The 12,335-nt window shown below is 33.7% G+C and overlaps 1 protein-coding gene across 1 annotated transcript in view; it reads left to right on the forward strand.

The window, feature by feature from the left end:
* Nucleotides 1-4,959: 4,959 nt before the first annotated feature.
* LOC107720290 (pseudokinase FAM20A-like) overlaps nucleotides 4,960-12,335 on the forward strand; it is a 14,320-nt gene continuing 6,944 nt past the window's right edge. Inside the window, exons 1-3 of the mRNA XM_016527973.1 lie at nucleotides 4,960-5,507; nucleotides 9,838-10,031; nucleotides 10,123-10,173. Coding sequence (XP_016383459.1) covers nucleotides 5,179-5,507; nucleotides 9,838-10,031; nucleotides 10,123-10,173 — 574 coding nt within the window. The 5' untranslated portion in view covers nucleotides 4,960-5,178. The remainder of the gene's footprint in view (nucleotides 5,508-9,837; nucleotides 10,032-10,122; nucleotides 10,174-12,335) is intronic.

The following is a 12,335-nucleotide window of genomic DNA, read 5'->3' on the forward strand; positions in this document are numbered from 1 at the left end:
ATATATGGCCAAAAAGGTTAAAAGCCACTTATCTTTGAGACCAAATGAAATGAATTGATACATAAATTGTTACAGAAAACAGAATTGTTTGTATTTTTATTATTTTTATTAAAAGTAAAAAAAATTAAATTGTATATAAAACTAAACTAAAACATTAAAAAGAACAAATTCAAGATTTAAAACAAATAAACATAACAATTCAAATTTAAAAAATAAATTTAAAATAGTTCAAAATATCATATTACATATAATTTAAAATTGTTGCTAAAAAACAAACAATACAACCACCTGTCATTATGACACACATACACACACATAAAAATAAATATATATATATATATATATATATCCTACTGGAGATGCTTTTATTTTACAAAGTGTTGGGGAAAAAGTTGACCATGATGAAAAGTGGTGAAGACAAACATACCTGTGGCTACATGACTCTGGGCACTGATTGAAAGGTTTGCAAAACCAGCGGAGGAGAAAAACAAAGACACCACCCTATTGTTTTATCCCTTGTGTTATGAGAACAGCAGAAGAGTTTCGTGTTCAGTGTTTGTTGTGTGTTTGTTGCCATGAACGCCTCAACACACTGAAGTTTTGCTTGGCCAAGGGAAGCCTGTGGAAAGAGAAGACTCAAATGGGTTTTCTCTGTAAATTGTTCAAGCGAACGCCTGGCTGGAAATGAAATGGGAAATGCATGACGGAGGATGGTGAGTTTATGGTGAAAGAGTGCCAGGATGGGCTACTGACTGTAACGGCACGTTTAAGGGAGCGAGACATTGTTACGGCTACCACATCACACAAGTCAGACACATTTCACAGTGGAAAAAGAGCTTTAAGCATTTAAAATCCTCACCTAATTAAACAAGAAGCAGTTGACAGTAGCTATGTTGCAATTCAAAAGATGTGATTCCATCCAACGAGTCAAAGAGAACAAAATCGCCACTTCCTGATAAACTGGCACTAAATATCACTAAGAAAAGTAGGAGAAGCCACTGAATATAATCATTTTCATATATAATAAATTACTTGCGCCTCAGAGCGAGCAGACGAAACACAAGAAATAAATCCCATCGTGCAAACTCGCATGACTTTTTTGATGCACATGGTGGAATTTATTCGGTAAAAGTGTTTCCATCGTAGTTTATGCACATTTTTAGAATTTATGCTCATCTTGGCATTTCCATCCAGCGTTTTTTAATGCGATATTCCAAAATGCGCATAAAGATAGGTGGATGGAAACATAGCTTGTGTTTTATTAGCATGTTCACCAAATAAGTGTAACTCTTTCTAGGAGATCAGTGAGCTGAAAGATGTACCTTTGAAGCCTTGGAGATTGAAGATACGTCAGATTTCCTCCAGAGGAGCAGAGGCGAGCTCTCGCATGCTCTCCTCTGAAGCTCCTCTGCATTGTGAAACACTGGAGGACTAGACAGCCGTATGATGGAGGACACAGGGTTTTTTTTTTTTACCGCAGGTCAGTGACTGTACACTGATTTACACTGTTTTGCACCGAAATTCTCGGCCTTAACAGTTTAATAGACATTGCTTTTGTGCCATCATTGTTCAGTCACATCAATGTTTGTATGCAATATGTATTATTTATTACAATATAGAGGAAAATAATTTTTAAAATGTTTTAGAAATTTGACTCTGTATGTATTTTAGCAATAAATATTTTTTCTTAATTAAAAATGAGGTTGTATAGACATTCTGTCCTCAATTATTAAGCTTATTGACAACATTAAAATATGTATTTCTAAAAAATCCTGGCAAGAAAAAGATTAGTAAATTAACACCTTGAACGACATTGAAAATCACTCAGAATACCTTATCAACCATATAAAAAGCACCAGAAACATCATAGCAATGCCTTAGCAACACCTTAGCAACCATTTAGAAAGCACCAGCTACATAGCAACACCTTAGCAACCATATAGAAAGCACCAGCAACATAGCAACACCTTAGCAACCATATAGAAACCACAAGTTTTTTTTTTGGTTTATGGTTTATTTTTGTTGTGTTGGAATTGTTTACTTTGTGTTGTAGCTTATTTTTGTGTTGCGGCTTGTTTCCGTTGTGTTGTGCTAATTTCGTTGTGTTGCGGAGATTTATTTTTGTTGTGCACTACTGGTCCACCGTACAAGGCAGTCATTAACAGGAGTGACAACTGCATTCTACAACCAAACTGACTCCCGAAACATTCAGGTAGTGACAACTGCATTTACAGAAATTCTACGTATGTGTACAGAACCAAACTGAACATCTGTTTGTTAATGATGTATTTAAATGCGTATCAGAGTTGTGTCTTTTCTGTATGTGAAATTACGGGGTACTGTTTGACTCATATGTCGGTATTCGGTAATGCGATATATCACGGTAATGAATATGCACGATATTGTTATCGTGGGCACTTCAAAATACTGAGAATAATTATTTATTACAAATTATTCAGAATTTTTAATGCATTTTAAGAATTCTTTTCCCATCAACTGGTCACAATGCACAACAGCGCTGTAAGCGTTGTGTTGCGGCTTGTTTCCGTTGTGTTGTGCTAACATAGTTGCTTTTGGGAAACGCACCCCAGCATAGCAATACAATTCAAACAAAGGCTAGGTACCTCAGGTAAATCCTCCGAAAACAAATTATTTTCCAGGAAACTACAAAAGTCATAAATTGTGGCGTTCAAATCAAACTTAAACAGTTGTTATGGTCCATAAGACACGGTTTGTAATCATTGTTCCCGCTAGAGTCACACAACGAGTGGTTTAATTGATGAAATATCACAAGCACAATCAGCCTTGCTTCACCTGCAGCTCTCGTCCTCTGGCGCGCCGCCAGCTGGTCATTCAGATTTATTAGTTCTTCCATCAATCCATTCAAGAAGAGCTGGACGACTGTGAAACGTGACGGCCTGCTCAGCTCTCGTCTGGGAATGCAGAAACTCCCTCTCAATGTGCAATGCATTCGTCTGATAGCAAGACAAGTGAGTACAAATGAAGCTGCTCTTGTCACGGATACTTGTATGCATGAATATTTCTGTTTATTTTTTGACTAGGAAACTTTCTTCACCAAGATTTCCCAAAAGCCAGCTTTTGACATGCTGTTATATAATTTGTTGAAAGGATTCCTGGAAGCTTTGGAGCTGCTCTGCATGAATAATCCAAGACAGATAACGAAGAGTACAAGTAAACAAAGCGCGAGGCTTTGGAGGACGAACAAAACAAGCTTATAAATCTTCAAGCATCAGTGACACTTCAACTCGGGCAGAAAAATGAAGTGCGATGTGTGTTCCCGAACCGAATCCAGCAGCATGAAATAAACTCCACAACACGGAGTTGGCTGATGAGCATTACCCAGAAACCACCTCTTTCTGAAAGTACCGCCACACTCTAAATGCTGGCATTCAGTCAACATTGAGGTCATCTGGTAGCAGCAATGAACGGGGTGTTACCCAAATACACACTGTTCAACAGCTGCAAACAACATGTGATTTCATTCAGAAAGACGTGTTTGTTTTTGAGTATGAGGTGGATTGCATTTCAAAATAGCAATGGATTTTGGACTCATGCACTCCTGCAGTGTTGGGAAAGACTTTGTTTTGGTTTATTTGTACATATTCAGGCCTGGATTTAAAGGGATAGTTCACCCAAAAATGACGATTCTGTCATTATTACTCACCATCGAGAAACAGGTAATTTGAAGAACAGTTGCTGGTCCAATAAAAATACCATGAAAGTCGATGGCTACCGTCAACTGTTTGGTTCAAAATATCTTCTTTTGTGTTCGACAGAAAAAAGAAACTCATACAGGTTTGGAACTACATCCATTTTCATTTTTGGGGAAACTATCCTTATTTTAAGATTTATAGTTGGATTTCATATACAATTTCCATCTATTTGGATTACACAGTTTGAACAAACTAATAAACTTAATGTGATGCATATTTGTCAATCATACAGGATTTCTGTAGTAGTACTTACAAACTGAATGGGTTTTAAATACACAATAAGCAGGTTTATCTCTATATCTCTATACATTTCAACTAATTGAATATTGTCTCTATAGCCATATTCTAACCATGTTCATACTGAATAAATGTAATTATTTTCACAATGAACAGATACATGCTGATTGCAAACCAATTGGATGAATGCATTTTAAAATACAATTATTTTAATTTAATCAAATAGATGCAACTAGTTAATAACAAACTATGCCATGATTTTTTAAACAAATGGTTCTTACCTGTTTCATTTATGTATGATTGACAAATATGTATCACATTAGTGTTAGTTTGTGTGTTAATCAAAATGGATGGGAATTTTATATGTAATTCAAATATGTAAATCTTAAATATTTTATTTTATTACATTTTTTAAGAAGGAAAAAAAAAAGTCAAAAACCTTAGAAAACTACCCAGCGAATGCATTTTCTAAAATCTATTTTTAGACTGGTTAAAGGCACAATATGTAAGATTTTTTTATTAAAATATCCAAAAACCACTAGAACAGTGTTATATATTTTGCTCTTCGTTCTGCATCCGTTCGTCTTTTTCCTTCTCATCCCCAACACAGAATAATTAGAAAATTACACAGAACCTCGGAAATATGATTTTACAGATGATCCGCAAACACGCACGTCCAAACACAAACAAACGGCAGATGTTCGGCCCAGATGCAGTCTGGGAAACTTCCCATCTGTCTCACACAGCGGATTTCACCAGCGGCGGAGAAAAACCCAGGCCTTTTTATTTCTCAAGTGAAAACACTTGCTTTATGTGCGCTGGCACTCAGACCTGCTTTCCGACTCATTCCCTGCCTCTCCCTCTCTCTCTCTCTCTCCAACGCATGTGTGTGAGAATGTGTGTGTGTGTGTGTGTGTGTGTGTGAGAGTGTGTGTGTGTGTGTGTTTTTGATGGGAGGCTGAGTCTACATGGGAAGTGGGAAGGTGCAGCTGGAATGTTGCCTGAAGCTTCAACACAGAGAGAGAAAGAGAGAGCAAAGCGGCACTGTGCTTCTCTGGGTCAGATGCAACACATGGAATAAGCGGAGAACACAACACTGGTCAGAACAGAAGCTGCAGGATTTGTCGATGAAGAAGCGGAGATCATTCTCCCAACTTGACCAGCTTGGAGGACACCTCGACCCAACTGGTCCCTTCAATCTGTTGACATGAGAAGAGATCGGCTTCTGGTGGCCGTCACTTTGGTCACCCTTTTGGCAGCAGACATCCATTTCATCCTGCTTCCCAGACTCAGAACCTGTTATCAGCTGCCCAGAGAAAGCTGCTCGTGCACCGACAGCAGCCTGGAGAACGGAGCCGCTGCGACCGTCCCATGGACCACGAGCCAGAATATGACCGAGCGAGGCTCTAAGCTGGAGCGGCTCTTTAGACACCCGCTCTACAACATCCGTCTTCCAGAGCTGGGGCCCGAGGAGCGGCTGCTGCAAGAAGACGAGCTCATGAACAACTGCAAGAGGAAAGTGAGCCGCTGGGAAAGGTGTGTTAAACAGTGTTGGGGAAAGTTACTTTTAAAAGTAATGCATTACAATGTTGCGTTACTCCCTAAAAAGTAACTAATTACGTTATTTCGTTACTTTTTATGTAAAGTAATGCGTTACGTTACTTTTGCGTTACTTTCGCGTTATTCTTTAAATATGAGCAGGGCTTGATTGTTTTTAATATAAGAAGTTCTATTTATAGCAAATATAAAAGCCCTTTGTGTTAAATAATGTGACGTGTTTATTAGGAGGAACGCACTGAATGAATCGCAGGGATGGTCGTTAAATCAGCTTCTGTATAGACGCATGAGTGTTGAAGATTTCCACCAGTGTTTAACACACATTGACCATAGGGGGTAAGTTGTCACGATGGCAACCTGTTGCTTATTGATGAATTTTAGAAGATGTTTTGTTTAAAAAAAAAAAAAGTAACAGTTTGTGCTTCCATTAGTAAAAGTCAGGTGATGCATTGGCTAACTTTAACTATAACAATTAGCAATGCAATTGTTACATTATTTAATTAATCTTTGTTAAGGTTAGTTAATCAAAATACAGCTATTCAGTGTTAGCTCAGGTGCTTTAAATAATATTAGATGATACAATTTCAACAATGTATTAATAAACATTGAAATGAACATAAATGCTTTAGCAGTATTTTTATTGCTAATTCATTTGATCTAATGTAGTTGATTTATTTTAACAAATGAATAGAATATTCATGCACCAAAAACGGAAATATAAAAGCATTGTTTTAAACTGCTTAAAATCAACATACAAAGAAATATCGGAGAGCTTGAACTTACCTGACATTAATAAAAAAAATGTTTTTAAACTTTTGTCATGAGGGCAAAATTCAATGCTTGTGTGTTTTATTGTTTAATTTTTCACTCTAAAAAGTAAAAAATGATTAAATGAAATAGCTTCAGTCTCCTCTTTATTAACTGTTTACTTCAGTGACATGGTGTCTTTATGGCGACATCTAACTTAACTGAATTAAATTATGTTCAAGTCTAACTTAATTGATCTTAAATACATTAGTTTACACCAACAAAACTAAATATAAGGGTCATATCATGTAGAAATAGTAACAATTTCAGGTTACGTAATATAATTATTTTATTCTATGATAGACTAGTTTATAATAGGAGAAATTAAAGCATGTAGTTTGTTATTGACAACCTATATATATATATATATATATATATAATATTATATTATTAAATGATGCCTTGGTGTTTAAATAAGTAAAAATAAAGAAGAAATATAATATGTATTTATTTATTTATTTATTCATTATTATATGAACTCATATAGTAGTGTATTAGTATTGCTATGTGAATAAATGCATTATTATACCTTTGTGTTTAAAAAACAAAAATAAAGCAAAATTTTTATTTTATTTGTTTAAATAAATGAATTATTATTTATTACTATTATTATTGTATTAATCTAATAGTATTGTCTTTTTATTTTAAAAAATAAAGTAAAATTATAATATAATATATATAATAAATGTAAAAATGATTATAAATTGAATTCAGTATTTTTATTGTAACTATATTCTCTTAGTAAGACAATGCTGCAGAATCTTTGACTCAAAGATCGCTTTTTATAGCAAAATTCCCTCTCGCTGCCCCACAGAAATGGTATTTTCAGTTGTTTTGTAGGTTATATGTTGTGTTTTATAGACAGATCCCTCTTTTAATCGCACTGGCGTGATGCCGTTCAGTTAAAGTGCAGCCAGCAACACAAGTGTCTCCCACATAATCAGAGCTTTGCCGTAAACCACCCACTTTAATCAGGACGCACTCGTCCAGAGTTAGTTGTTTCAGGAGTTGTGGGTTGGTCAGTGGTCAGCGTCTCTGATTGGGGTGAAAAACACCTCAGAAGTCTATATTTGTGCTATATTTCTGAGCATAACCCTGCTGCGAGCACTCAGTGTGAAGTGCAGAGAGCTCCTGCTAAACATTTCTGGAGTTTATATTTGTCTCGTATATTGTTCATGATGCTGTCTCAAGCTGATGCATGTACAGGTCATGGGTCAACGGCTAATATTTGCTCTAAAAGGATCAATGATCTGTGACGTGGTGATTCTGTTTCTGTATAAATTATGTACAAATGATAAAATGTATTGTATAAATAGAATACAAAATGTATTAATTTGTGTTTAAAAAACAAAAATAAAGCAAAATTTTTATTTTATTTGTTTAAATAAATGAATTATTATTTATTACTATTATTATTGTATTAATCTAATAGTATTGTCTTTTTATTTTAAAAAATAAAGTAAAATTATAATATAATATATATAATAAATGTAAAAATGATTATAAATTGAATTCAGTATTTTTATTGTAACTATATTCTCTTAGTAAGACAATGCTGCAGAATCTTTGACTCAAAGATCGCTTTTTATAGCAAAATTCCCTCTCGCTGCCCCACAGAAATGGTATTTTCAGTTGTTTTGTAGGTTATATGTTGTGTTTTATAGACAGATCCCTCTTTTAATCGCACTGGCGTGATGCCGTTCAGTTAAAGTGCAGCCAGCAACACAAGTGTCTCCCACATAATCAGAGCTTTGCCGTAAACCACCCACTTTAATCAGGACGCACTCGTCCAGAGTTAGTTGTTTCAGGAGTTGTGGGTTGGTCAGTGGTCAGCGTCTCTGATTGGGGTGAAAAACACCTCAGAAGTCTATATTTGTGCTATATTTCTGAGCATAACCCTGCTGCGAGCACTCAGTGTGAAGTGCAGAGAGCTCCTGCTAAACATTTCTGGAGTTTATATTTGTCTCGTATATTGTTCATGATGCTGTCTCAAGCTGATGCATGTACAGGTCATGGGTCAACGGCTAATATTTGCTCTAAAAGGATCAATGATCTGTGACGTGGTGATTCTGTTTCTGTATAAATTATGTACAAATGATAAAATGTATTGTATAAATAGAATACAAAATGTATTAAAAAGTTGTACAGATGCATACAAAGTTAAATGTTAAAGGTTACACCAATAATAGTGATTATATACATTATTATTATATTATAATCCCACCATAAATTTCTTCTCGTTATCTGGTTTACCTGAATAATGTATCACAATATGGCAGTAAATTGGGAATGTGTGAATGTCATTTCTTTCAATGACATTTAATTATTATAATAGTATTATGCCTTCATGTAAAAATAATAAAGCAAAATTATACATTTATTTATTTAAATGCATATTTATTCAAATTATATTAATATGGTATTATACCTTTGTGTTTAAAAAAATAAAGCAAAATTATATTTATTTATTTAGTTATTATATTAATACAATAGTAATATATTATTCATGTATCATCCTTTTTAATTGTTTATTTGTATTTTTTAATGTGTGAATGGCATTTCATGCTATTTAATTTAAATTACATAATAGTATTATGTTATGCCTTTGTGATTAAAAAACTAAAAATAACTAAATTATATTGATTTATAATATATCTACACTACCGTTCAAAAATTTGGGATCAGAAAGATTTTTAATGTTTTTTTGTTTTTTTTAAAGAAGTCTCTTATGTTCATCAAAGTTGCATTTATTTGATCAAAGATACAGTAAAAAAAACAGTAATATTATGAAATCTTATTGCAGTTTGCAGTAACACTGAAGACTGGAGTAATGGATGATGAAAATTCAGCTTTGCATCACATGAATAAATTATATTTTACAGTATATTAAAATAGAAAACCAGTATTTTAAATTGTAATAATATTTCACAATATTACTGTTTTTTCTGTATTTTTGATCAAATAAATGCATCTTTGATGAGCAGAATAAGCATCTTTAAAAAACATAAAAAAATCTTACTGATCCCAAACTTTTGAATGGGAGTGTATATTTATCTATAGTTATTTATATATTTAAATGTTTATTCTCATTATATTAATTAATATTATTATATTCATGCTGTTAAATTTTATATACATACTGTACATACACACACATATATACATATATATATATATATATATAGATGCATGTATGTTGACGTGTGTGTGGCTTGGTTCGACAGTAATAAAACATAAAGTCTCTTTCTATGGGAGCCAAAGAATTCTGTCTGGCTTTGGATCTTAAAGTTTCCTACAAGTGCAGACCTGTGCTCGCTAAAGGAGCTCATTATTTTAAGAGCTAATAATACCTATCTAGGTTGATGACTTAAAAGACAGCTCACCAAATGTGCAATTTCTACTCATTTCATTCCAAGTTTTGTGTGGGAAAGTAACTCTCTTGTTTAAATGAATTATGATGCGAGATCAAATCTCCAGTGCCAGCTCTCGTTGTCCCGTACAGACTGAAGAAGATCTACATCGAGGCGGCCGCAGCTTCAAACATCACTATACCCGATCATCCCGTGACCTTTGACCCCGAGGCCAGCTGGCTGCAGTTCCATCTAGGGATCAGTCGGTATGCGCTGTATTCAGGAGACGACAGCAGCATCGACAGACTCCTGCGAGACATGCAGACAGCCCCCGTCATCAGCGCAGGTCATGCTTTCTCAAGCCAGAGAGAAATAACCCTAAATCTGAAATATGCTATGCACGATCTCATCCTGCAGTGTTGCATTGTGTCTGACAGATTTCACTCAGGATCAGAAAGCGCTGAAGGGTGCATGCGACTGCTCACAAGGTAAATATATATATATATATTAGTGCTGTCAAACGATTAATCGCATCCAAAATAAAAGTTTTTGTTTGCATAATATATGTGTGTACTGTGTATATTTATTATGTATATACAAATACACACACATGCATGTATATATTTAAGAAAAATGTTACGTTTATATATTAAATATATTTATTTATAATATAAATTATATATATTTTCAAAATATATACATGCATGTGTGTGTATTTATATATATTTTATTTTGGATGCGATTAATCGCGATTAATTGTTTGACAGCACTAGTTTTTACACTATTTTTCTGCCAGGTTTGAACATTCTTAGCTGTAAAAAAGTAACATAAAACATTCCAATGTGCATAAATGCATACAAAATAAAAATAAATATGATGGCCACTTCTGAGTAAGAACTTCTGGGAATGTCAATTATGAGGCGATACCTATTACTTAGGTCAGTACGATTTGTTTGTTTTTTTAACAAATGAATGCTTTTATTCAGCAAGGACGCATTCAATTGATCAAAAGTGTCAGTTAAGACATTTATAGTGTTGCAAAAGATTTCCATTTCAAATAAATGCTGTTCTTTTGAACTTTCTGTTCATCTGTGAATCCTGAAAAATAAAATGCATGACGGTTTCCACAAAAATATTGTGCAGCACGACTGTTTTCAACATTGATAATAATAATGTTTCTTGAGCAGCAAATCAGCATATTAGAATGATTTCTGAAGATCATGTGACACTGAAGACTGGAGTAATGATGCTGAAAATACAGCTGCGCATCACAGAAATAAATTACAGTCTAACAGATATTCACAGAGAAATCGGCTATTTTAAATAGTTATAATATTTCACTATTTTACTGTATTTTTGATCAAAATAAATGCAGCCTTGGTGAGCAGAGGAGACTTCTTTGAAAAACATTTAAAAATCCTACCAACCCTGTGTGTATAAAACATGTATGCATAGTTTTGTGAATTAAATAAGTAAATATAACCTTTCACCATAAAATTGTGAAATTCAATTCAATTTAGCTTTTCAAAAACAGTTTTACAATAAAAATTGCATGTATCATCTTTTAAAATGTCATTTTTACATATGTTGTAATATGAATGCATGCATATATGAAATGTTTACTTTTCATATAAGTTGAGGTCATTTACAGTTAACCATCATAGTCATAGTTTATATGCTGTAACTTTGATGCAAGACCAGTATATGTTATTGTAAGTTCACAAACTCTGCGCTGTGTTTCATAATGAATGGCCGCTGGTTTAAGGTAGATGAGGCCATTTTATAACCGTTCAGAAAAAAACCTCTGTCACTCAAGAGAGCGGTCTAGAGTAAACGTCAGTCCTGTAACAGACAGTGATGTTAAAACCTCACAATCAACCCCATGCTATAATCACGTGACGTTTCCCCCTTTTAGCTCTTTTTGGCCTAACACAGTACAACTACAAGCTTTTTATTGTTTGGCTCGACTTTTTGTGTTGTTTTTCTGTTTCCCTCATCACTTGTGTGTTATTTTGGAGCATGGTTGAGTTTGTGAACTATTGATATGATTGAGCTAAAAGGAGTCTGGACGGTGCGGTTTAGGGTTCGGCAGACTGTCACGGCTTCCCAAACCTCAGACAAAGCAGCGCTGGAGCGCAGTGTACACCGCAGGCCCTGTTATGTAAAGATCCCTCTATAATTAAACTATTACTTTACTTTACTTTACTTTACTTTTAGTCATTTAGCAGACGCTTTTATCCAAAGCGACTTACAAATAAGAAAAAGTAATTAAAACTAAAAGCTAAAACTCTATAAATACTATATATATATTTCAAAACTAAAACATTTAAATGAAAACAAAAAAATAAAGCTAAAAACAATTCAAACATACATAACAAATAATAAGTAATTAAAACGAAAAGCTAAAAGCTTTTAAGAAAATAAAATTAATTAAATAAAAATGACAAATGCATACAACATTTCAAAACTAAAACATTTAAATGAAAACAAACAAAAAAATAAAGCTAAAAACAATTCAAACATACACAAATAATAAGTAATTAAAACGAAAAGCTAAAAGCTTTTAAGAAAATAAAATTAATTAAATAAAAATGACAAATGCATACAACAACATTTCAAAACTAAAACATTTAAATGAAAACAAAAAAAT

Source organism: Sinocyclocheilus rhinocerous, unplaced genomic scaffold, assembly GCF_001515625.1.
Source record: "Sinocyclocheilus rhinocerous isolate Xijiao unplaced genomic scaffold, SAMN03320098_v1.1 scaffold792, whole genome shotgun sequence".
In the NCBI taxonomy this organism is placed as follows: Eukaryota; Metazoa; Chordata; class Actinopteri; order Cypriniformes; family Cyprinidae; genus Sinocyclocheilus; species Sinocyclocheilus rhinocerous.